The 24,328-nt window shown below is 48.8% G+C and overlaps 1 protein-coding gene across 1 annotated transcript in view; it reads left to right on the top strand.

Annotated features, from left to right (window-relative positions):
- Positions 1-24,328, top strand: part of F5 (coagulation factor V) — a 119,788-nt gene that overhangs the window by 7,103 nt on the left and 88,357 nt on the right. The window contains exon 2 of the mRNA XM_073667233.1: positions 10,454-10,536. Coding sequence (XP_073523334.1) covers positions 10,454-10,536 — 83 coding nt within the window. The remainder of the gene's footprint in view (positions 1-10,453; positions 10,537-24,328) is intronic.

Genomic DNA, 24,328 nt, shown 5'->3' with positions numbered 1-24,328 from the left:
TGGTGCACACCATATTTTATGCTATAATTTATTTACTTATGTATTTATTGTGCTTGCTTATATAGCGACATATTCCGCAGTGCTTTACATATATTATCATATAAATTCCCTATCAGTATGTCTTTGTGGTGTGGGAGGAAACCGGAGAACCCGGAGGAAACCCACGCAAACACGGCGAGAACATACAAAGTCTTCGCTGATTTTGTCCTTTGTGGGATTTGAACCCAGGGCTGGAAAGTAGCAGTGCTAATCACTGATTGGTTTACTTTTCACGCCTCTCACTTTTAAGTAACCAACTAATTTTCCATCACAGACAGTCATGGCCGAAAGTGTTGGCACCCTTGAAATAGTTCCAGGAAATGAAGTATTTCTGCCAGAAAATTATTGCAATTACACGTTTTCTATACACATGTTTATTTTCTTTGTGTGCAAATTGAAAAACACAAAAAAATCCCAGAAAAATAAAAAAGCAAATTGAACATAATTTCTCATAAAACTCAAAAAAAGGGCCAGACAAAATGGTTTGCACCTTTCCAAAATTGTGGGTAAACAACTTTGTTTCAAGCATGTGATGCTCGTTAAAACTCACATGTGGCAGGTAACAGGTGTAGGCAATATGAAAATCACACCTAAAACCAGATAAAAAGGGGAGACGTTGACTCAATCTTTGCATTGTGTGTCTGTGTGCTGCACTAAGCATGGAGAACAGAAAGAGGAGAACTGTCTAGAGGACTTAGGAACCAAAATTGTTGAAAAATATCAACAATCTCAAGGTTACAAGTCCATCTCCAGTGATCTCGATGTTCCATTGTCCACGGTGCGCAACATAATCAAGAAATTTACAACCCATGGTACTGTAGCTAATCTCCCTTGGTGTTGACGCAAGAGAAAAATTGATGAAAAGATACAACACAGGAAGGTCCGGATGGTGACTAAGCAGCCCAAATCAAGTTCTAAAGAGATTCAAGCTGTCCTGCAGGCTCAGGGTGCATCAGTGTCAGAGCGAACTTTCTGTCGACGTTTGAATGAAATGAAATGCTATGGCAGGAGACCCAGGAGGACCCCACTGCTGACACAGAGACATAAAAAAGCTAGACTGCAGTTTGAAAAAATGTACACGAGTAAGCCAAAATCCTTCTGGTAGAGCATCATGTGAACAGATGAGGCCAATACAGAGCTTTTTGGTAAAGCACAACCTTCTACTGTTTACTGAAAATGGAATAAGGCCTACAAAGAAAAGAACGCAGTACCTACAGTCAATATTGTGGAGGTTCAAAGATGTTTTGGGGTTGTTTTGCTGCCTCTGGCACTTGGTGCCTTGACTGTATGCAAGGCATCATGTAATCTGAAGATTACCAAAGGATTTTGCGTCGCTATTGTAAGGTGGCGGTGTTCACACCATGCAGTAACTGAGGCAGTGACCCAAGCAAGTCCAACATAAGCAGCTTTTCTTCAGCAAACTCTCAGGTAAAATAGAAAGTCCTCTTGTTCACAGCCGGGTTAACACAAGTCCATAAACAACAGTTGCCGGGGGCAACGGCCGCGCCGGGCCGCTCAGAGCCTGATGGGTGCAGAGCCTTGCCAGGCGTGGGTTCAGCTACACACAGGCCCGCCAAGCTTTCCTGCTATACTCCTAGCAGGTCCCAACACTGAACAACACTAATCCTTACTGCAGGGTTTTTAAAGGACCTGTGGCAAGAGCCAATGGAAAACCCGGGTTGGAGGGAGGAGGCCGCCCCACTGCCTTCCTGTAACCTCCTCCAAGAAATGAAGGCCCTGCCGGGTTTTACTAACCTCCCTTAGCAAGATAGCCTGACCAGGTCAATGCTCACCTTCATTCCTGCATTGCAGCCACAGGTGAGTTTGTGACTGCAATGCACTCCAATGGATGTAATAGGACTCTGTACACATTCTGGGGGATATATAACGTCCCTCGTATACGATCTCAGTCACTGCCTCAAATATCCCCCCCCTCTGTTCAAACTTGTGGGGTTGAACATTTGACACCATACAGGGTGCCCGAGACAGGGCATCCACGTTTGCCTGCGACTTCCCAGGACGATGTTCTACAGAGAAACTGAAATTTTGCAGTGACAGGAACCACCTGGTGACTCGCGCATTCCTCTCCTTGGCATTCCTCATCCATACCAAGGGTGATTGGTCCATCACCAAGTGGAACTGACGCCCGACTAAATGATAATGTAGCGATTCCAAGGCCCACTTAATAGCCAAACACTCCTTCTCTGCCACGCTATAGTTTTTCTCTGCCGGGACAAGTTTTCTACTCAAGTATGTGATCGGGTGCTCTTCACCATTCACTTTTTGTGACAATACCGCCCCTAGGCCTACCTCCGAGGCATCTGTCTGTACAATTAAGGTTTCCTTGAAGTTGGGGCTGATGAGGACCGGCTGTCCACACAGGGCCAACTTCATGGACTGAAAGGCTTCTTCTGCTTGAGGGTTCCACCGAACCATTACCGATTTTTTTCCCTTTCAAGAGGTTGGTCAAGGCCGCCGTTCTCCCAGCAAAATTAGGTATAAACCAGCGGTAATACCCAAGGATGCCAAGGAATGCCCTCACCTGCTTTGTACTTGATGGTTTAGGCCAGTTTTTTATGGCCTCAACTTTATTGATTTGGGGCTTGATAACTCCTCGGCCAATCACATACCCCAAATATCGGGCTTCCTCTAGCCCTATCGCACATTTTTTTGTGGTTTTCCGTTAACCCCGCGGCTCTGAGGGAATCCAGCACCGCTTGTACCTGGGATAGATGCGTATACCAGTCGGCGCTAAAGATGATAATGTCATGTAGATACGAGGACTCGTACTCCTGATGAGGCTTGAGCACTATGTCCATCAATCTCTGGAATGTAGCCAGGGCCCCATGTAACCCAAAAGGTAAGACCACATAGTGATATAGACCATCCGGAGTTATGAAGGCGGTCTTTTCCTTTGCCGATTTCATGAGAGGTACCTGCAGTAACCCTTGGTGAGATCGAGCATGGTAAAGTAAAGGGCCTGCCCCAGTCTCTCTATCAGCTCATCCACCCTGGGCATTGGAAAAAGGTCAAACTTTGACACTTCATTCAACTTCCGGAAATCGTTACTGAAGTGTAACGATCTGTCTGGTTTTGGAATCAGTACGATGGGGCTAGCCCACTCACTCCGTGATTCCTCGATGACGCTTAACTAGAGCATTTATTTTACCTCAGCCGTGATGGCTTGCCTCCCGGCTTCGGGTACCCAGTACGGTCTCATTCGCACCCTTACCCCAGGTTCGGTGAGCTCTGAGAACACGTCGGTATTCTGCTGCACCAGCGAGCGAGCCTCCCGTCACTGTGTTTAGTCAGAGCAACACTTATCCTGACCTCTCCCCCGGACGCATCCCTGGCTGAAGGTAGAGAACTCTCTGACGGCATGCCCGAAGTGATGTCTGTAACTAAACACTCCCTATCTTTCCAAGGTTTTAGCAGGTTTACATGGTAAAGCTGCTCAGGTTTGAGTGTTGCGTGTGAAGTGGGGTCCTGAGTAATGCTCCATCCTTACCTTGAAGAGGAGATACCACACCTCCATCTGAGGTGAAGTACCCCTGTGGCGACTGAACCCTCAGGGGCGCTACACCTCAGTCACTATGCCCACATTCTCCACCAAACTGTAAGGCGGCGGTGTTCACACCGTGCAGTAAGTGAGGCAGTGACCCAAGCAAGTCCAACATAAGCAGCTTTTATTCAGCAAACTCACAGGTAAAATAGAAAGTCCTCTTGTTCGCAGCCGGGTTAACACAAGTCCATAAACTACTGTTGCCGGGGGCAACGGCCCCGCCGGGCCTCTCAGAGCCTGACGGGTGCAGAGCCTTCCCAGGCGTGGGTTCAGATACGCACAGGTCCGCCGAGCTTTCCTGCTATGCTCCTAGCAGGTCCCAACACTGAACAACACTAATCCTTACTGCAGGGTTTTTAAAGGACCTGTGGCAAGAGCCACTGGAAAACCCGGGTTGGAGGGAGGAGGCCGCCCCACTGCCTCCTGTGACCTCCTCCAAGAAATGAAGGCCCTGCTGGGTTTTCCTAATCTCCCTTAGCCAGATAGCCTGACCAGGTCAATGCTCACCTTCATTCCTGCATTTTGCCGCAGTTGAGTTTGTGACTGCAATGCACTCCAATGGATTTAATAGGACTCTGTACACATTCTGGGGGATATATAACGTCCCTCGTATACGATCCCGGTCACTGCCTCACACTATGTAGTGCCCAGTGTCAGAAAGCTGGCACAGGTCATGATCTTCCCAGCAGGACAATGATCCCAAACATACTTCAGGAAGCACCCAGAAATGAAAAGAAGCAAAGTACTGGATAATTTTGTGTGAAATTATGTCCAAATTTCCTTTTTTAGCTCATTTTTTTTGTTTTGTTCCAATACACACAAAGGAAATAAACATGAGTATAACAAAACATGTGTAATTGCAATCATTTTCTTGGAGAAATACTTCATTTTATGGCACAATTTCAATGGTGCCAACACTTTCGGCCATGAGTGTAGGGCGCATTTACACTGGATGATTATTGGAACGAGTGTTTCTTCTAAGAACGCTCGTTTCCCAATAATCCTGTACACCTGCTGCTATTGTCTTCCAGGATGAAACCATTTATACTATATGGACAAAAGTACTGACACACAGGGTCGGACTGGGGCACTAGGACACCGGAGAATTCTCCGTTGGGCTCGGGTCCTCAGCAGGCCCCTGAGCAAGATTCACGGGGGCCCCTGGTTAACATGGACGCCGGTGCTCTGCACTGCAAGGGCCCGGAGGGTCAGGAGGGCCCTTGCAGTGCGGCTGATGAGGGCAATCTGGCCTGCTTCTCTGAGCCCCAGGCTCCGGGGGGCCCATGGCCAGATTGGGGGAAGATATGGCATGGCAATGGGGGAGGTGGGGGGAGATATGGCAATGGGGGAGGCGGGGGGAGATATGCATGGCATGGTGATGGAGGAGGTGGGGGAGATATGCATGGCATGGTGATGGAGGAGGTAGGGGAAGATATGGCATGGTAATGGGGGAGGTGGGGGGAGATATGACATGGTGGGGGATGATATGGCATGGCAATGGGGGAGGTCGGGGGAGATATTACATGGTGGGGGAAGATATGGCATGGCAATGGGGGAGGTGGGGGGAGATATGGCAATGGGGGAGGTGGGGGATATATGGCAATGGGGGAGGCGGGGGGAGATATGCATGGCATGGTGATGGAGGAGGTGGGGGAGATATGCATGGCATGGTGATGGAGGAGGTAGGGGAAGATATGGCATGGTAATGGGGGAGGTGGGGGGAGATATGACATGGTGGGGGATGATATGGCATGGCAATGGGGGAGGTCGGGGGAGATATTACATGGTGGGGGAAGATATGGCATGGCAATGGGGGAGGTGGGGGGAGATATGACATGGTGGGGATATATGGCATGGCAATGGGGGAGGTGGGGGGGAGATATGCATGGCATGGTGATGGAGGATGTAGGGGGAGATATGCATGGCATAGCGATGGCAGAGGTGGGGGGAGATATGCATGGCATGGTAATGGAGGAGGTAGGGGGAGATATGACATGGTGGGGGAAGATATGGCATGGCAATGAGGGAGGTGGGGGGAGATATGACATGGTGGGGAAGATATGGCATGGCAATGGGGGAGGTGGGGGGAGATATGACATGGTGGGGAATATATGGCATGGTAATGGGGGAGGTGGGGGGAGATATGCATGGCATAGTGATGGAGGAGATAGGGAGAGATATGAATGGCATGGTGATGGAGGAGGTGGAGGGAGATATGACAATGATGATGGAGCAGGTGGGGGGAGATATGGCAATGATGATGGAGCAGGTGGGGAGATATGGCAATGATAACGGAGTAGGTGGGGGGAGATATGGCAATGATGATGGAGCAAGTGGGCGAGATATGGCAATGATGACGGAGCAGGTGGGGGGAGATATGGAAATGATGACGGCACAGGTGGAGGGAGATATGGCAATGATGACGGAACAGGTGGGAGGAGATATGGCAATGATGACAGAGCAGGTGGGGGGAGATATGGCAATGATGACGAAGCAGGTGGGGGGAGATATGGCAATGATGACGGAGCAGGTGGGGGGAGATATGGCAATGATGACGGAGCAGGTGGGGGGAGATATGGCAATGATGACGGAGCAGGTGGGGGGAGATATGGCAATGATGACGGAACAGGTGGGGGGAGATATGGCAATGATGACGGAACAGGTGGGGGGAGATACGGCAATGATGACGGAGCTGGTGGGGGGAGATATGGCAATGATGGAGGAGATATGACAATGATGGAGAAGGTGGGGGAGATATGACATGATGGAGAAGGTGGGGGAGATATGACAATGCTGGAGAAGGTGGGGGAGAGCAACGATGGGGATGGGAGGGGGCAATTATGCAGGTGGGGGAGAGAAATGATGGGGAATTATTTGGACGCTATATGCTGTTAATATCTGGTCTGGTCATGGTGTGGTGGTATTTCTCCCTTGTATGTAGTATTATTCGGTCACTATGTGGTGGTAATATGTGGTCCAGTCATGGTGTGGCAGTATTTCTCCCTTGTATGTGGTACTATTTGTGTTGGTGCAGTGGATTGTGTTGTGTATGGCGGTCATTTGTTCTCTCTGATATTAATTAGGATAAGATTCTTTATTTCCATTAGTGATTAAATACTTGGAACAAGATACACTTACAGGGGTTCTCCAGGGAAAACAAGTATCACCTCTCCACAGGATAAGTGATACATTACTGATTAGTGGGGGTGTGACTGCTGGGACCCTCACCGATTGGTAGAGTGTGGAGCTTTTATCCCCATTAGACTGGAGCTCATGTGCGACTTGACCACTGATCCATTCATTCCCTCAGTGGCTGTTCTTGTTTTTTTTCTGGAAACCCCAAAGAGAATGAAGGGAGCTGCGGTCAGACGTCCCACCCGCCGTTGCATTTTAAAATGGGGATAGGTGTCCTGACAGGGATAAAACTTCCCCATTCATCCGATCGGTGTGGTTTCCAATGTTCAGACCCAAACGATCAGTAAGTTATCACCTATCCTGTGAAGCCCTTGGATCGGTAATAACTTGTTTTAACCAATGAACCCCTTTACTGAAAATTACCTTAATTGTACATCCCAGTTATAGCATGTGCACAGTAAATGTGCCGGAGCCGCCTGTGATTTACAGCAGACGCTCCACTATAACAGGGATAACGGTTATCAGGTATTTGCATATAGCTGTAGGGTGGGCCCCCGAGGATCAATTCCTCCTGTGGGCCCCAGACACCCCAGTCTGACACTGCTGGCACACCTACACATTACACCTACAGGAACTTTTATGACATCCCATTTTTAATACATAAGCATTAACATAACCATTTTAAAGGGAATCTGTCACCATCTATTAATATGGGCATACAGGTTATAGAGTGCTGAAAAAAGTTCTCCCTGTATGTCTCATATCAGATGTCTTGTTGTTGAGAAATCATCTTTTATCACTTTATATAGATTACCTCTTCCAGGCTATGGGGAACCTGGAAGAGGTAATTTATATAAAGTGCCTACACTGCCTGGAAGATAACTCTGCCTCCAGGGATTATTTTACATGAAGGGGAGATACCAGAGTGAGACAAGTAACTAACACAGAACAGGAGAAATTAAATTTGTCTTCTTGCAAATACAATTTTTGCATCTCTCTGAGCTCTGCTGTATTGCACCAATATTGTACTCTTGTTTGCCTGTGAGATGGAAGCTGAGAGGAACCTGCAGATGTGTCAGGTATAATCACACACAGCTCTGCAGTGAGATCAGGAGAGCAGAGAGCGGCCATCACACTGGGAACTCCTCCTTAATTTAAAACAAACTCTGGAGGCAGATTTATCTTCCACACGACGTCCTCCCCATATCCTGGAAGAGGTAATTTATAAAGTGATAAAAGATGATTTCTCAAGAACAAGGCATCTGATATGAGACATACAGGTATCACTCTCCTCAGTAGTCTATAACCTGAATGCCAATATTAATAGTTTACATAGGTCAAATGTGGTGACAGATTCTCTTTGACAGTTGTCACAATGCATTTAGACAGATAACATTCTCCTGACATTGTCAAACCCAGACTCGTCCATCAGATGCCATATAGAGAAGCGTGATTTGTTACACCACCATAATTTCTCATTGTTCTCAGTGATGTTAGACTTCCGTGCAGCTCCTCATTCATGGAAACTCATACAATGAGGCTCCCGCACACAGAGATATTAATGTCAGAGGAGGTTGGGGATCTCTGCAGTTATGAAGTCGGCAGAGCATTGGTGACTTTTGTGCATTATACTCTTCAGCACTCTGTGACCCCGCTCTGTAACTTTAAGTACCCTCCACTTTGTGGCTTACTGCAGTGGAACTTTATGTGCCCTCCACTTTGTGGCTTACCTCACTGTAACTTTACGTGCCCTCCACTTTGTGGCTTACTGCAGTGGAACTTTATGTGCCCTCCACTTTGTGGCTTACCGCTCTGTATCTTTACGTGCCCTCCACTTTGTGGCTTACTGCAGTGGAACTTTATGTGCCCTCCACTTTGTGGCTTACCTCACTGTAACTTTACGTGCCCTCCACTTTGTGGCTTACTGCAGTGGAACTTTATGTGCCCTCCACTTTGTGGCTTACCTCACTGTAACTTTACGTGCCCTCCACTTTGTGGCTTACTGCAGTGGAACTTTATGTGCCCTCCACTTTGTGGCTTACCGCTCTGTATCTTTACGTGCCCTCCACTTTGTGGCTTACTGCAGTGGAACTTTATGTGCCCTCCACTTTGTGGCTTACCTCACTGTAACTTTACGTGCCCTCCACTTTGTGGCTTACTGCAGTGGAACTTTATGTGCCCTCCACTTTGTGGCTTACCTCACTGTAACTTTACGTGCCCTCCACTTTGTGGCTTACTGCAGTGGAACTTTATGTGCCCTCCACTTTGTGGCTTACCTCACTGTAACTTTACGTGCCCTCCACTTTGTGGCTTACTGCAGTGGAACTTTATGTGCCCTCCACTTTGTGGCTTACTGCAGTGGAACTTTATGTGCCCTCCACTTTGTGGCTTACTGCAGTGGAACTTTATGTGCCCTCCACTTTGTGGCTTACCTCACTGTAACTTTACGTGCCCTCCACTTTGTGGCTTACCGCTCTGTATCTTTACGTGCCCTTCACTTTGTGGCTTAACTCACTGTATCTTTATGTGCCCTCCATTTTGTGGCTTACCGCTCTGTAACTTTACGTGCCCTCCACTTTGTGGCTTACTGCAGTGGAACCTTATGTGCCCTCCACTTTGTGGCTTACCTCACTGTAACTTTACGTGCCCTCCACTTTGTGGCTTACCGCTCTGTATCTTTACGTGCCCTTCACTTTGTGGCTTAACTCACTGTATCTTTACGTGCCCTCCACTTTGTGGCTTACCGCTCTGTAACTTTACGTGCCCTCCACTTTGTGGCTTAGCTGCATTGGTTCCTTCCACTTTTCAATAAAACAAATCACAATTGGACATGAAATATTAGTAGGGAAGAAATGTAATGAACTGACAATGATTGCATCCCATTACAGGACCATGCACAAATTCAGTGAGCTCGTTAGAATGACACTCTCACATATGTCAGTAGAGGCAGACTGCATAGGGTGGGGCTGGATTTTTTACACTTTTGGCATGGGGCTGAATGAAAAACCTGAATTAAGTAATTTGGATGTGTGTCCCAATATACAGTACATGTAGTGAGTTTTATAGTGCTTCTTGGGCAAAGTCATGTAGTGGATCAGCAGAAATATCCAGCAGGTGTTTGGGATAGATGCCACGTCTCATCAGCAGTTGAGTTCAGGCAGTTGAGTTCAGGCATGCAATGACCACCCATTACTTTTTTTTAGAAACCTGTTACTCTATTAACATTTTAGCCTTTTATTCTATGGTTTAATTAGGTTTCTGAGGAATGATCTGACGGACTAAGATTGTGTATAAAGAAATTAGTTTTGAGGTCATTTAAATGGAATGTATGTATATACGGAGGCTTACTCACTTTCCCGTGTCCTGTGGCTATATAACAGAAGCAATGTCTGCCCCATTCGAAAGTCACAGGACCGCTGTAGCCTGTGATTGGCTGCAGCGCTCGGGTGAATAGGAGAGCGTGTCATGGAATGTTTCTCTGATGCCGCACTCTTCTGCTGACCTGACCACCTGCACTGGATCCGCAGGGGCACTGCTAGGTGAACATGTCTCAGTTTATTATTTTAAAACAATCAATGCATAAGAAAAGATATATTTTAGTTTTGGACAACCCCTTTAAATGTATTGCCTTGATCCACTATACCAAGTATATTAGCCACATATAAATTCAGTTCTGATGTAGACCTATAATGTAATATTTTTTTTTTTATTATACAGCTCTGAATATGTCTTTAAGAAAATAGTTTTCAGGGAATACGAAGAAGGTTTTCAGAAAGCCAAGGCTGTATCCAAGCTGTCAGGTAAGGTTCACAATAGAATCACTTATGTTCTGATACAGAAGATTCATTCAGATTGCCATAGACACGTGACCAAGTGATGGTATCGTGTGAAAAAAGGCTAAATATTCATGTTATTGCACTAAGACAAGGGATCTAAGCAGATGCCAAACACCAGCTCTGGTGCAACTGATCTAGAATCAGAGAAGAGAGAATAGAATCTATATGATCCTGCCAGCACTATCCGCCAGTCTCTATAGACATAAGCTTCTCCACAGACCTATAAAAATCCCCAGGGTCCACCAAGAATAATTACATGTTGATGTTCAGCTTTGAAATATTTCTTGAGTCATGTACTGAAAGGGGTTGTTCAGATTTTGTATGACAGTTTGCATTCACTCTATGTGATTGCAGACTTTTGAATCCTCACAGCATGTGCACTGCACACTGTCAGGATTCTCCGGTGGAGCTGGTGGTCACATGACCACAAATATGCTATTATGTGCCGACTACACCTGCTCAGCCTCACTCAATTCACTTGTATTGAGTGAGGCCATACACGTTTAGTCGGAATTTGGCCGTAAGTACGCAAATTGTCTACTTGTGGTCATGTGACCACCCTCTCTGCCGGCACAGGAGAATCCTGACAGCGTGTGATGCACACGCTGTGGGGATTCAAATATCTGCAGATATTGTCTCCCACTCCCGAGAAAAAATACTGACTGAATACTGACCAAATACTGATAGTGGGGCCATGGCCAAATCAGCAAGGTTTCTTTTCCTTGGTTTGGACCATAGGGATATGTACAAACATATGATTTTCTAGCTTTTAATTTAATGTAACAGTCACAAATAGTTTTGTTAAACCACAGCGAATTTTCTGTTTATATAACTTTATTGATTTTTTATTCATTTTTTTACGTGTGTGAAGCAGATCCTGGTACTGGTTTTATAAGATTATGGAGATTCATCGCCAAGTTGTTGGCAAATGTAAAGCTATAGATTAATGAGAAAGATAGGAGAATGTCGAACAAGTAAGGAAAACTGGAAATCTAAAAGTTGGACTAGTGTTAAAGGGAATCTGTCAGCAGGATTTCACCGCCCAAACTATTTATATCAGAATGTAGCTCTTTCAAAGACAAGTCCAGCAATACCTTTACATGGTCAGTCCATTTCTCCATTATTGAAAAATCAGCATTTCAATTGACATGCCTGATGGATACTACAGGAGGCATAAGGCAAGTAGTCCTGTAGTGATAATTTCCTGTTGAAAAAACACTGATTGTATTAAAACAGCAAATCACTTACTAGTAAGTGACACATCCCTGTAATCAGGCTTTGTTCCCCTACATCATGGTGCTCTCAGATTACATATCAAAATCTGGTGACAGAGTTTTTTTCAAGCTCATGGACCCCAATGCAAAATCTCCAACAGGATCCCTATTTAACATGGATCTATAATACTATCAGCCTTCTACAGGGCCCATGTACGACTGCAACTGCTGCATTCACTCTAGTTACACCCATGTTCCTACCAATACATAGGAGGAAGGCATGCCGCTGGAGGCTGTGTAAACCACTGGGCAGTGTTCTGCTGGGAAACCTTGGCATCTGGCATTTATGTGGATGTTACTTTGAGATGTACCACCTACCTAAAGAGTATTGCTGATGAGTACCCCTCTATTAGCAACAGGTTTCCAGAAAATGATTGCACCTTGTCACACAACCCAATTTTAGGCTTTAATGTTATCGGTGTATATTTCGCTGGTGAACTGTTCATGATGTGCTTCGCTCTATGAACTATGGGGGGAAGCAATTACTCTTTTTCATATGGGGACTTTAATGTTTCTTTGATGAAGGTTGTTCTCTGCTATTTGAAGCCAGCACATAATCTTCTTAAAATTGCATTTCCTGCTGCTCAAATCCTGGGATGATTCCTGCTCCGCACCCCTGCTGCTGTATTTACCCCCAGTGAAGGCCTGGGGTCTAGACGCTGTGAGGCATCCTGTAATTGAGGCCTTTCACATGTTATGTGGGGGAGTCGTAATATTGAAACAAGGGCTTATGATGAGATGTTTGGGCAGCTGGAATATTCTATTCAGGTCAATGGTATTAACATGCAGATCTGTGTATAATGCTATTGTCCTTCTGATCACACGAGGCCAATGTAAAGGAAAAGTGTATTTATTCTGCCTCCACCAAAGTCCATCATGAATTCCATCACTGCACGCATGACTCAGATGTGAACAGCCACGTAACACCCTGTGGACCTCAAACAAGCAGATTCTGGTAAAAAACAACACAAAAACCAGATAGCGCTCACCCTCCCCACCACTTGTCCTGTCTCTGAGATCTGACTGCAGCGGCGGTATCACGTTGCAGCGCATGTCATTGGTTGGCTACAGCGGTGATGTGCTTTGTCAACGTGATTTCATCGCTGCAACCAAAACACAGAGATGGGAGATGGACCCCGGCAAGGTGAGTATTATCTGTATTTGTTTTATTACTAGTATCTGATCACTTAGGAACCGCTAATCTAAAACTGGAAAAACACTTTAAGTAATCACTAGTGTTGAGCGAGCATGCACGACACTGTTCGGTACTCGCTCGAGCATCACGCTACTTGGGATGTTCGGCGAGCACCGAGAATTTCCGGGTTACTCGGGCGGGAGCTCGGGTCTCCGCCACGCATGTTTGGCGCTCTTTACAGAGCCAATGAACATGCAGGGATTGCCAACCAGTCACTGTAATGACGCAGCCATGTTGTTTGTGGGCATTACAGTGATTGGCTGGCCGCACAGCGTCACCTCGAGTATTTAAAACCGGGCGCCGCCATCTTGGACACAGTCGCTCCGGATCAGACAGTGTAGGGACAGAGCTGCTGATTTAGGGAGAGATATATCCTGCGAAATAGTTAGTGTAGGGTCTGTAAAGGCTGTCAGATCAAACAAACAGTCCTTCTCAGGACAAATATACATCCCAGATATCAGGCAGGCAGGCTGTATAGGAGACGCAGTGGTTATACCAGCAAACGCTGCATTACAGTCCTGTGTGCTCCTGTTGCTGAAATTGCTGGACTTAGCTCCAGGTCTCGGGGGCCAGGAAAAATCCTCTTTTTTTCATCTAAATCCTCTTTTTTTTTTCCTCCTTCACACTGTACAAATACCCGTCTTATTAACCTTTTGGTGTCCCCAACCCCCTCCCCCCAAAAAAAGTGTGTCTCTGATTTTTCAGACACAAATATATCTGTTGAAAATAGTCTGGTGTAGGCTAGAGAAATAGAAGTGTGGTTTTGCAGTTCCACGGGTCAAACCTCTGTATTATCCACTTTTGGGCCATTTGTATCTAAAAAAAATAGTTTGAGTGTGTCGCTCACTGTTCAGCCGCAAATATATATATTTAAAAAGGTCTGGTATACACCAGTATATTATAACTGTGGTTTTGCTGTTCCACGGTAAAAAATCTCTATTATCCTGCTTTTGGCATTTTTTGCCGTAAAAAAAAAACTAATAGTGTCTCCCTGATTTTTCAGACACAAATATATCTGTTGAAAATAGTCTGGTGTAGACCCAAGAAATAGAAGTGTGGTTTTGCAGTTCCACGGGTCAAATCTCTGTATTATCCTGCTTTTGCCATTTTTTGCCGTAAAGAAAAACAGTAGTAGTGTCTCCTGATTGTTCAGACACAAATATATCTGTTGAAAATAGTCTGGTGTAGGCCCGAGAAATACAAGTGTGATTTTGCAGTTCCACGGGTCAAATCTCTGTATTATCCTGCTTTTTTGCATTTTTTGCTGTAAAGAAAAACAGTAGTAGTGTCTCCTGATTGTTCAGACACAAATATATCTGTTGAAAATAGTCTGGTGCAGGCCTGAGAAATACAGGTGTGGTTTTGCAGTTCCACGGGTCAAATCTCTGTGTTATCCTGCTTTTTTGCATTTTTTGCTGTAAAGAAAAACAGTAGTGTCCCCTGATTGTTCAGACACAAATAAATCTGTTGAAAATAGTCTGGTGTAGGCCCGAGAAATACAAGTGTGGTTTTGCAGTTCCATGGTTCAAACCTCTGTATTATCCACTTTGGGGCCATTTTTACCTAAAAAAAAACAGTTTGAGTGTGTCGCTCACTGTTCAGCCGCAAATATATCTATTTAAAATTGTCTGGTATACCCCAGTAAACAATAACTGTGGTTTTGCCATTCCACGGTAAAAAATCTCTATTATTCAGCTTTTGGTATTTTTTCCATAAAGAAAAACAGTAATAGTTTCTCCCTGATTGTTCAGATTGTTTAAAAGAGTCGGGTGAAGGCTAGAGAAATAGAACTGTGGTTTTCTTCTTCCACGGTTCTAATCTACTTTTAATTACCCTTTATCCATTGATAGTGCGAGTGTAAGCTATTTTACTTCCTTTACAATGGGCAAGGCGCGTTGCAAGGGTCGTGGAACTGGACGTTCTGGTGATGGTGCGTGCAGAAGACGGGGCCGTGGCCAAGGTGAAAATTTGCCACAACCAACAGCCACATCTTCTCGCTCCCACTTCTTGAGCGAACTACTAGGGAAGCACAGAACAACACCAGTATTGCGAACTGATTAGTGTGAACAGGTTACTAATTGGATAGCAGATAATACTTCCAGTTACCTGGGCACCACCACCTCCGGTCTGTCTTCCACACGGTCAACTCTTAGTAGCCGTGAGTCTCGACCGCATACTCCTCCTCACCCTGATGCTCCTTCCTCCCACCATGCCGAGTGTCGTCAGACAGCAACTGATCCCACACTTGGACACTCTGAAGAGCTGTTCACTTGTTCATTTCCAGATTTGTGCCCCTCGCCTGCTCCGCTTGAAGTGGTGGAAGAGGAGATCCCATGTAGCGATGCCCAAATATTTGAACAGCCACGGCCACAGGAAGTCGACGCTGGCAATTTGTCACAAGAGGTGGACTATGACGAGACACAATTGCCAGGAAGTGAGGAGAAGGATCGTGGTGCGCAAGTGGAAGAGGAGGAGGTGGTGGATGATCTAGTAACTGACCCAACGTGGCAGGAGGACATGCAGAGCGAGGCCAGCAGCACACAGGGTGAGGGAGGCAGAGTACCCCAACAGGCAGGAAGAAGCATTGTGGTGGCCGCACACAGAAGGCGGGCAACAGTTCCCCGTAACACCAACCCGAGGGACGTTGCCAGTACAACCTGTAGGTCTTCCAGAGTCTGGAATTTTTTTAAAGACTCTGCTGATAACCCCAAAAAGGCCATTTGTACCACCTGCCATGCCAGCATCAGCAGGGGTGGCAAAACTACCAGCCTGACTACCACCAGCATGATCAGGCACATGGCAGCAAAGCACCCGACTTTGTGGGGCGAACCCCAGGGTCCACGACCAGTGTCAGCGGGTGTCACCACTGCTTCTTCCGCTGTTGTGCATGCAATAGAACCCCCTGTTGTGTGTGTAAGGCAATCCTCTGTCCATACTGCATGCAAAGATGTCCCCTCCTCTCAGTCTTCACTTGTTATGGCAGTTTCTCAAGAAACAGCATCAACGTCCACGTCCACGTCCCACCGCTGCGTTCAATTGTCCCAGACCTTTGAACGAAAGCGGAAATTCGCAGCTAACGCCCCACAGGCCACAGTCCTAAATTTGCACATTTCACGACTGCTTGCGTGGGAAATGCTGCCTTTTAGGCTGGTGGAGACGGAATCCTTCCGCAACCTTATGGCGGTGGCCGTCCCTCGGTACTCGGTCCCCAGCCGACACTATTTTGCCCGGTGTGCCATCCCCGCACTACACAAGCACGTGTCCCAAAACATCTGCCGTGCCCTCAACAACGCAGTTACTGGGAGCGTCCACCTGACAACGGACACGTGGACAAGTGCTTGTGGCCAGGGACGGTACATCTCCCTGACGGCACACTGGGTAAACATAGTGGAAGCCGGGACCCAGTCGGACCTTGGGACGTAACGCATCCTCCCCACACCGAGGATTGCGGGCCCTATGTCAGTCAGAGTTGCCACCACAGTGTACAGCTACTGCGCATCATCCTCCTCCTCATGTTCAGCCTCCATCTCAGATATCACCACATCAGTTACAAGCTGGAAGCACTGCAGTACTGCCTCCGCCAAGCGGCAACAGGCTGTGCTGAAACTCATAAGCTTAGGTGATAAACCTGACACTGCTTGTGAGTTGTGGACAGCTGTGAAAGAGCAGGCAGATCTGTGGCTGAGACCACTGAACCTACATCCAGGCATGGTCGTGTGTGACAATGGCCGTAACCTGGTGGCGGCTCTGAGGCGAGGCGAGATCACACACATACCATGCCTGGCTCATGTGCTTAACCTCGTGGTTCAGCGGATTCTTAAATCGTACCCCGCGTTGCCAGATCTGCTCGTCAAAGTACGCCGCCTGTCAGCTCATTTTCGCAAGTCGGCTACAGCTTCCGCCGCCCTTGCTGTGTTGCAGCAGCGTTTGCAGCTTCTGTCACACCGACTGGTGTGTGAAGTCCCCACACCTTGGAACTCTACCCTCCACATGTTGCAAAGGATTTGTGAGCAGAAGAGAGCAGTTGTGGAGGACCAGCTGCAGCAAGGCCGTCGATATTCAGGTCAGACTCCACACATAAGACCTCAGGAGTGGAGCTGGATGTCTGACATATGTACCATCTTGACAAACTTCGAGGAGTCCACCAAGATGGTGAGTGGCGATGATGCCATCATTAGCGTCAGCATTCCACTAGTCTGTCTTTTGCAATGCTCTCTGCAGAGAATTAAAGAGGAGGCATTGCAGCCAGAGTATGATGAGATGGATCAAGAAGTCGTAGCGGTCGATTACACACAGCCCAGCCTCATCTCATCCCAACGTGCATTGGGGGACAATGAGGGAGAGGAGGAGGAGGAGGAAGAACAGGAGCTTGTATCATGCGCTGTAGACGGTAGTACCTGTACAACTGTCATACCGTCGGTTCAGCGTGGGTGGCCTGAGGACAGGGGGGAGGAGGAGGAGGAGGAGAGCATGGTCAGTCGTCATCTTGGTGAGGACACGGAAGTCTTGCCCGTTACCAGTCTGGCACGCATGGCTGACTTTATGTTACGCTGCCTTAACCGTGACCCTCGCGTTGTCAAAATGTTGGGTGACAGTCATTACTGGTTGGTGACACTTTTAGACCCCCGCTACAGGGAGAACTTTCACTCTCTTATTCCTGAGGTGGAGAGGTCTACAAAAATGGGGCAGTACCAGAAGGCCCTTGCTGCAGAACTGTTAAAAAAATTCCCATCTGAACACGCTAGCGGCAGAGTTCACAGTTCGTTGACCAACCAAGGCGTACAAGCGAGAGAGAGGCAACTCCAATCCAGCAGAGGCAGGGGAACACTGTCAACATTCTGGGACAGTTTTCTGAGACCCGCCCAGCTTACAGGCCCTGAGGCGCGGGGTACTCTCACAGGGAGTGGAAAGTTTCAAAAGATGGTGAGGGAGTACCTTGCCGACCGTACCAGCATCCTCCGTGATTCCTCTGTGCCTTTTAATTATTGGGTATCCAAGCTGGACACTTGGAATGAACTCGCTCTGTACGCCTTGGAGGTCCTGGCCTGCCCTGCCGCTAGCGTGTTATCGGAGCGTGTTTTTAGTGCCGCTGGGGGAATTATAACTGATAAGCGCACTCGCCTGTCAACTGACAATGCTGACAAGCTGACCCTTATCAAAATGAACAAGGGCTGGATTGGGCCAGACTTCTCATCACCACCAAATGACAGCAGAGTAACATAAAGTCAAATCCACTGTGTTATTTCGGGAGGTGTATTCACAAGCACCGCTTCACACCCACACATGGGTATACGCTTCCTCATTTCGGCTGTTTTATGTTCTTCTCCTTATCCTCAGCCTCCACCACCACTATACCACCAGGGTGACCGTGGTCCGTGTTGCCATTATTGAAAGTTCCTCCGTCCTTATTTTTGTCAGCTTTTGCCTGGAAGGCATAAGCAAAGACTGTGGGAGACCCACTCCCCAATAATGGGAATAATATTTTTAAGATGCTGTACTGTATGGCTTTTGTAAGGGGCATTAAAAGCGTCTTGTTAAGCTACTGCGACTTCCACCACTTTTCCGAGGGGCATTAAAAGCATCTTGTTAAGCTACTGTGACCTCCACCACTTTTCTGAGGGGCATTAAAAGCGTCTTGTTAAGCTACTGGGACCTCCACCACTTTTCCAAGGGGCATTAAAACCGTCTTGTTAAGCTACTGGGACCTCCACGTCTCTTCTGAGGGGCATTAAAACCGTCTTGTTTAGCTACTGTGACCTCCACCACTTTTCCGAGGGGCATTAAAAGCGTCTTGTTAAGCTACTTGGACCTCCACCACTTTTCCGAGGGGCATTAAAACCGTCTTGTTAAGCTACTGGGACCTCCACATCTCTTCTGAGGGGCATTAAAAGCGTCTTGTTAAGCTACTGTGACCTCCACCACTTTTCCGAGGAGCATTAAAACCGTCTTGTTAAACTAATGGGACCTCCACGTCTTTTCCAAGAGGCATTAAAACCATCTTGTTAAGCTACTGTGACCTCCACGTCTCTTCAAAGGGGCATTAAAAGCATCTTCTTAAGCCACTATGAACTCCACAGCTCTTCCAAGGGGCATTGAAATGTTGTTTTTAATTACCTCTAACCTCCACGACTCTTCCAACGGGCATTGCATTTCCTCCTAATTTTAGTCAGCTTTTGCTTTTCAATGCAAAGGCGAAAACTAAGGGAGACCCACTCCCTAATAATGGGTAGAAGGTTTTTAGTACGCTGTAATCCACGTCTGTTTCAAGGGGCATTGCAGTTCCTCATAATTTTTGGAAAACCTTCCATTCACTGCTTAGGCCAACAGTGTACAACAGGAGACCCAGTTGCTATAAATGGAAAAAACGGTTTAGTTAAGGCCCTCTGACCTCCATGTCATTTCCAAGGGGCATTAGAGTGCCTCAACATTTTTGGTAGGCATTGCACTCACTGTATGCCCTATAACTGTGTAGCCGAACCGCTCCTTTTGTTACAGAAACATATCCTACAAGACATATGTGGTTGACTGCCCTGATATTGATGTGAATGGTCCATGTTCCTCCTGCTCTTTCTCCTTTGCCACTACCTCATCCATCATTTATCACCTGAAGCTTTGTTTTAACGGGAGTCATAGAACTGGGATAGTAGCAGGAAAACATCCAGCAATCCTCGGAGGAGGTAGGATATGCGCCAAAACGCTGACAACCTCAGGCATAGCTGCTACTACATACATGCGCTTGTGACTCGCCCCCTGGGCCGTGGGGCACACGGAACCGGGCTTTAGTGCGATGATGGGGGTAGTAGTGGCAACCCGGTCCGTGGCTCAGGGTGATCAGACCAGTGGCAGTCTTCTATATGTTTTGCAATGTCCGACTACGCCACCCGTGGATTGCGGTCAGAGTGAACCGCCGCTGCCGGGCAGGTCGCTGAGGCTGGTGTTGTGGGTGCAGCAGTGAATAGTATAACTCCCCACGGGAGGAGTGTAGCCTCAGGGCAGTGAACGTAGATGGTGGGGGTTGTGGTGCAGGGCGTCCCAGTACCGTTAGTGCTGGCGAGGTAAGAAACACAAAGACAACGTGTTGCAGTCCAGGTTCTTTTACTCACAGTTCGTATACTCCAAGCCACTTCTGTACAGGTAGTGACCGCCCAAGCCGTGCTGCGTCCACCAGGTGAGGGGCTCGGTCAACCCCCAGGCAATTCAGGAGTATGGCACAGAACTCCCTTCTATCCTTCCTCTGGCCGTGCCCCACCAGTGACCAAACTTCTGTCCGGCTGCCTCGGGCCTTCTCTGGGAGAACTTGGCGCCAGCTTCCCTGGCCCTATGTGGTGCCTTCCTAGTAGATATAGTGAGGGGTCGCACCAATAAATGATAACGACCTCCGGTTCTTGGCTGAGGATTATTTGCCTCCACCAACTTGGGATCCGGTACCCTTTTCTTGCCTGACCCGTCACCCGTATTCTCCTGGGTCCTTAGGGTCCCTTCTACCTTCGTGTTCCTGAGCCTTTCTATTCTTTGGTTCCTTCACTTTCTGTTCTGTTCCTTTCTCTTTCTGGTCTGTTCTTTTTCTTCTCTCCCTCTCGCCCTGCCCGAGTCCCTGGGCCTGGCTCTGGAGCAGAACTCCAGCGGAGCCTCTGCTCCCCTTCTCCTCCACTCTCACTTCCTCCTCACAGACTGAACTTCTCACAGAACAAAGATGGTGCCCACCTTTTATACCTCCTCCTCCGTGTCTGAGCCCAGGTGACCAGCATCCAATGAGCTCCTTCCTATGCCCAGAAACCAGCCCCTATCTGCTCCCACATCACTAGGGTTCTCCCCCTCCCCACTCCAGCCAGGGACATAGTCAGTCGTGCCTGCATGCTAATGGGAGCACCGTAGAGCTGTCCCCCGGAAATGAGGAGTGTATATGTGTGCAGCTAACTGAGCCCTGGTCCATACTCCATCCTTACCCGGGAGTGGAATACCACACCTCTGGTTGAGGTGCAATACCCCTGTAGCGGCCGAACCCTCGGGGAGCTACATTCCCCCCTGGTAAACCACAGCACGTCCTCGTGCTGGAAAAGAGTAAAGACATTTGATTACAAGACATGCAAAACTTTTTCAATAACTTTTTACATTTGCAAATGACCGTAATTTTTCCAATTCCCTTTTATGGGAAACACTTTTTCTCTGTAAGACATTGTTAATCCTACCGGAACTCTTTTGTCATATAAAGCATTCTCATTATCATGTAGCAGCATATAAAACTTTTCATATAAAACATTTTTAAGTAAAACATATTCTTGTGCCCTGGCCGCGGTGCAACTTGCGACCAGGTGTTCATTCTTCTTAAAGGTGCAACACTCTAGCAAACTTGTCTTGAGGTAGACGTTTCAGTTCTTTTATAAAACCAATAGGGGGCGCTTTAGGAAGCGCAACTATTTACAGGGACGGCCGCTCTCAGTCCTCGGCCAGGTATGGAAGGGAATGGCTGTTCTCAGTCCTCAGCCTGATTAGGAGAGGGGAGTGGCTGCTCTCAGTCCTCAGCCAGGTAAGGGAAGGGGCAACTTTTAACAGTTCCATATCAGTCCCAACGGGGACCACGCTTTAAGCGGAAACAGTCCCAAAACAGTTTCTGTACCCTGACAGGTAACTATGTACACTGGCGCTTCTCCACTTTACTGTTAATGCTGACCTCCATATGCGCCTTGCTCCTGGTAATCTTCAGGCCCGTGCGGGCCCTCTTGATATCCTTGGGCAGAGTGGCGCTGTTCCTCCTCTTCTACCACTCTGTGGACATGGAGGGCGTACCACCCCTTGACGCCTTGGTGTCTGGTGTAGGTCACCACGTCCCCAGGATACAGGTCTCGCCCTCGGTGACCCTCCGGCAGGTGGCTCTCGACATCCCTCCAGGTCACAAACACGTCGCTGATGGTGTTCGGGTCTCTGATGAAACCCCAGCCATGCTCCATTTGAAACTTGACGACAGTCCCAGTGGCTCGGGGACTGCGGGCAGCTCGGGGGTCTCGCCGGGTCCTCATCTTCTGTTGTGCACTTTGGGCCTGTAGCTGCTCTTGCCAGGCATGCCGTTCCCGCTGCTCCCTCTCGAACATCGCCAACTGCTGGCGGCAGGACTCCCGTCGGCGGGCCGCGTCCGCCCGTGTCTCCTGGGTGAACCCCATTAGATTTTCTCCGGTCGGGTCCCACTCAAACTGGGCGTCTTCGAGCGGGGGCTGGGAGACTTCCATGGGCTCCGGAGCAGGTTTCAGGGGTTCAGGTGGGGCTCCGGCCTCCGCAGACAGGCTTCTCTGGAAGCGGGGGTTAACATATCCGGGGGGCCAGATGAAAGGGAGCCCATCCGGACCAGTGTGCTGGGCGAACAGATCCGCGCCCAGGGGTGGTACAGCAGAGGCAGGGGGCGCTGACGGGGCAGCGGCGCCCGGGGGCACTAGGCCTTGCGACCAGGCCTGCGGTGGTCGTCTTCCGGTCGCGTCCGGGGTCAGAGGGCACGGCACGGGGCGGGGCTCAACGGCGGCGTCTACGGCCTGAGGCCCAGTTGGTAGCGAGGGAGGTGTGATGGCAGCTACGACTCCCGGGGCTTCGGGTGCCGTGACGGGAGACAGGGACAGGGTCGCGGCCCTTGGACTTGGGGTAAGGACTTCCCCGTTACCTGCCTCCGCGGCTATGGCCTACTCCGCGGCGGCGTCCTCGGCCTCCGATCCACTCTCACCGCCCTCGGAGGCAGGCGTGCTGCTGGAGGGTTGCAGTGCCTCCTGCTGCTGGGTCACGGTCCGCCGGCCATCTCTTCCTTCCACCCAGCAATCACGTCCCGCTGCGTCCGGACCATCCTCCGGTCCAACTCCTCCAGCGCAGCCGGCACATACTCCGGATCTTCCTTGGGGAGTTGTGCTAGCCGCTCCATGAAGCTGCATGGTGGTTCGGCCTGCAGCAGGCCCCTCACCAGAGTGCTGGAGCTGGCTCCTCTTTCCATCTCCGGGTGTGGTCCGGTGAGACTGATCCAAACCACACCCGGCCCCACAGTTTTCTTCTCTTTCCGCCCCCATTGGGGGTGGTCTTGGGGCAATCTGCTGACAATCACTTTCAGGGGCAGCCCCCCCCACCTTGATGGACATCTCTACAGCCGCACTCATGGCTGTTGGGGGTGGGCTCCTTCTTTGGCGCCATTCTGGGACCTGGCCCACGATGGGAGGTGGCTTCCTGTTGTCTTTTGGCGCGCACATTATGGCGTCCGTTCTTCTGGGGCGGGCGCCATTTTTAATACAGTGAAACAGTCTCTTTTCAGGCACGCAATACCCGTTCGTGGCGGGTTGGTCACGATCCTGCCGACTACGCCAAAGCTTACTCGCCCCCTGGGCCGTGGGGCACACGGAACCGGGCTTTAGTGTGATGATGGGGGTAGTAGTGGCAACCCGGTCCATGGCTCAGGGTGGTCAGACCAGTGGCAGTCTTCTATATGTTTTGCAATGTCCGACTACGCCACCCGTGGATTGCAGTCAGAGTGAACCGCCGCTGCCGGGTAGACCGCTGAGGCTGGTGTTGTGGGTGCAGCAGTGAATAGTATAACTCCCCACGGGAGGAGTGTAGCCTCGGGGCAGTGAACGTAGATGGTGGGGGTTGTGGTGCAGGGCGTCCCAGTACCGTTAGTGCTGGCGAGGTAAGAAACACAAAGACAACGTGTTGCACTCCAGGTTCTTTTACTCACAGTTCGTATACTCCAAGCCACTTCTGTACAGGTAGTGACCGCCCAAGCCGTGCTGCGTCCACCAGGTGAGGGGCTCGGTCAACCCCCAGGCAATTCAGGAGTATGGCACAGAACTCCCTTCTATCCTTCCTCTGGCCGTGCCCCACCAGTGACCAAACTTCTGTCCGGCTGCCTCGGGCCTTCTCTGGGAGAACTTGGTGCCAGCTTCCCTGGCCCTATGTGGTGCCTTCCTAGTAGATTTAGCGAGGGGTCGCACCAATAAATGATCACGACCTCCGGTTCTTGGCTGAGGATTATTTGCCTCCACCAACTTGGGATCCGGTACCCTTTTCTTGCCTGACCCGTCACCCGTATTCTCCTGGGTCCTTAGGGTCCCTTCTACCTTCGTGTTCCTGAGCCTTTCTATTCTTTGGTTCCTTCACTTTCTGTTCTGTTCCTTTCTCTTTCTGGTCTGTTCTTTTTCTTCTCTCCCTCTCGCCCTGCCCGAGTCCCTGGGCCTGGCTGTGGAGCAGAACTCCAGCGGAGCCTCTGCTCCCCTTCTCCTCCACTCTCACTTCCTCCTCACAGACTGAACTTCTCTCAGAACAA

This window comes from Phyllobates terribilis, unplaced genomic scaffold (assembly GCF_046119375.1).
Source record: "Phyllobates terribilis strain yellow unplaced genomic scaffold, ASM4611937v1 Scaffold_2__4_contigs__length_985480577, whole genome shotgun sequence".
NCBI classification, from domain to species: Eukaryota; Metazoa; Chordata; class Amphibia; order Anura; family Dendrobatidae; genus Phyllobates; species Phyllobates terribilis.
The sequence above is the reverse complement of the archived record's forward strand: the minus strand, read 5'-3'. Positions and strand labels throughout refer to the sequence as shown.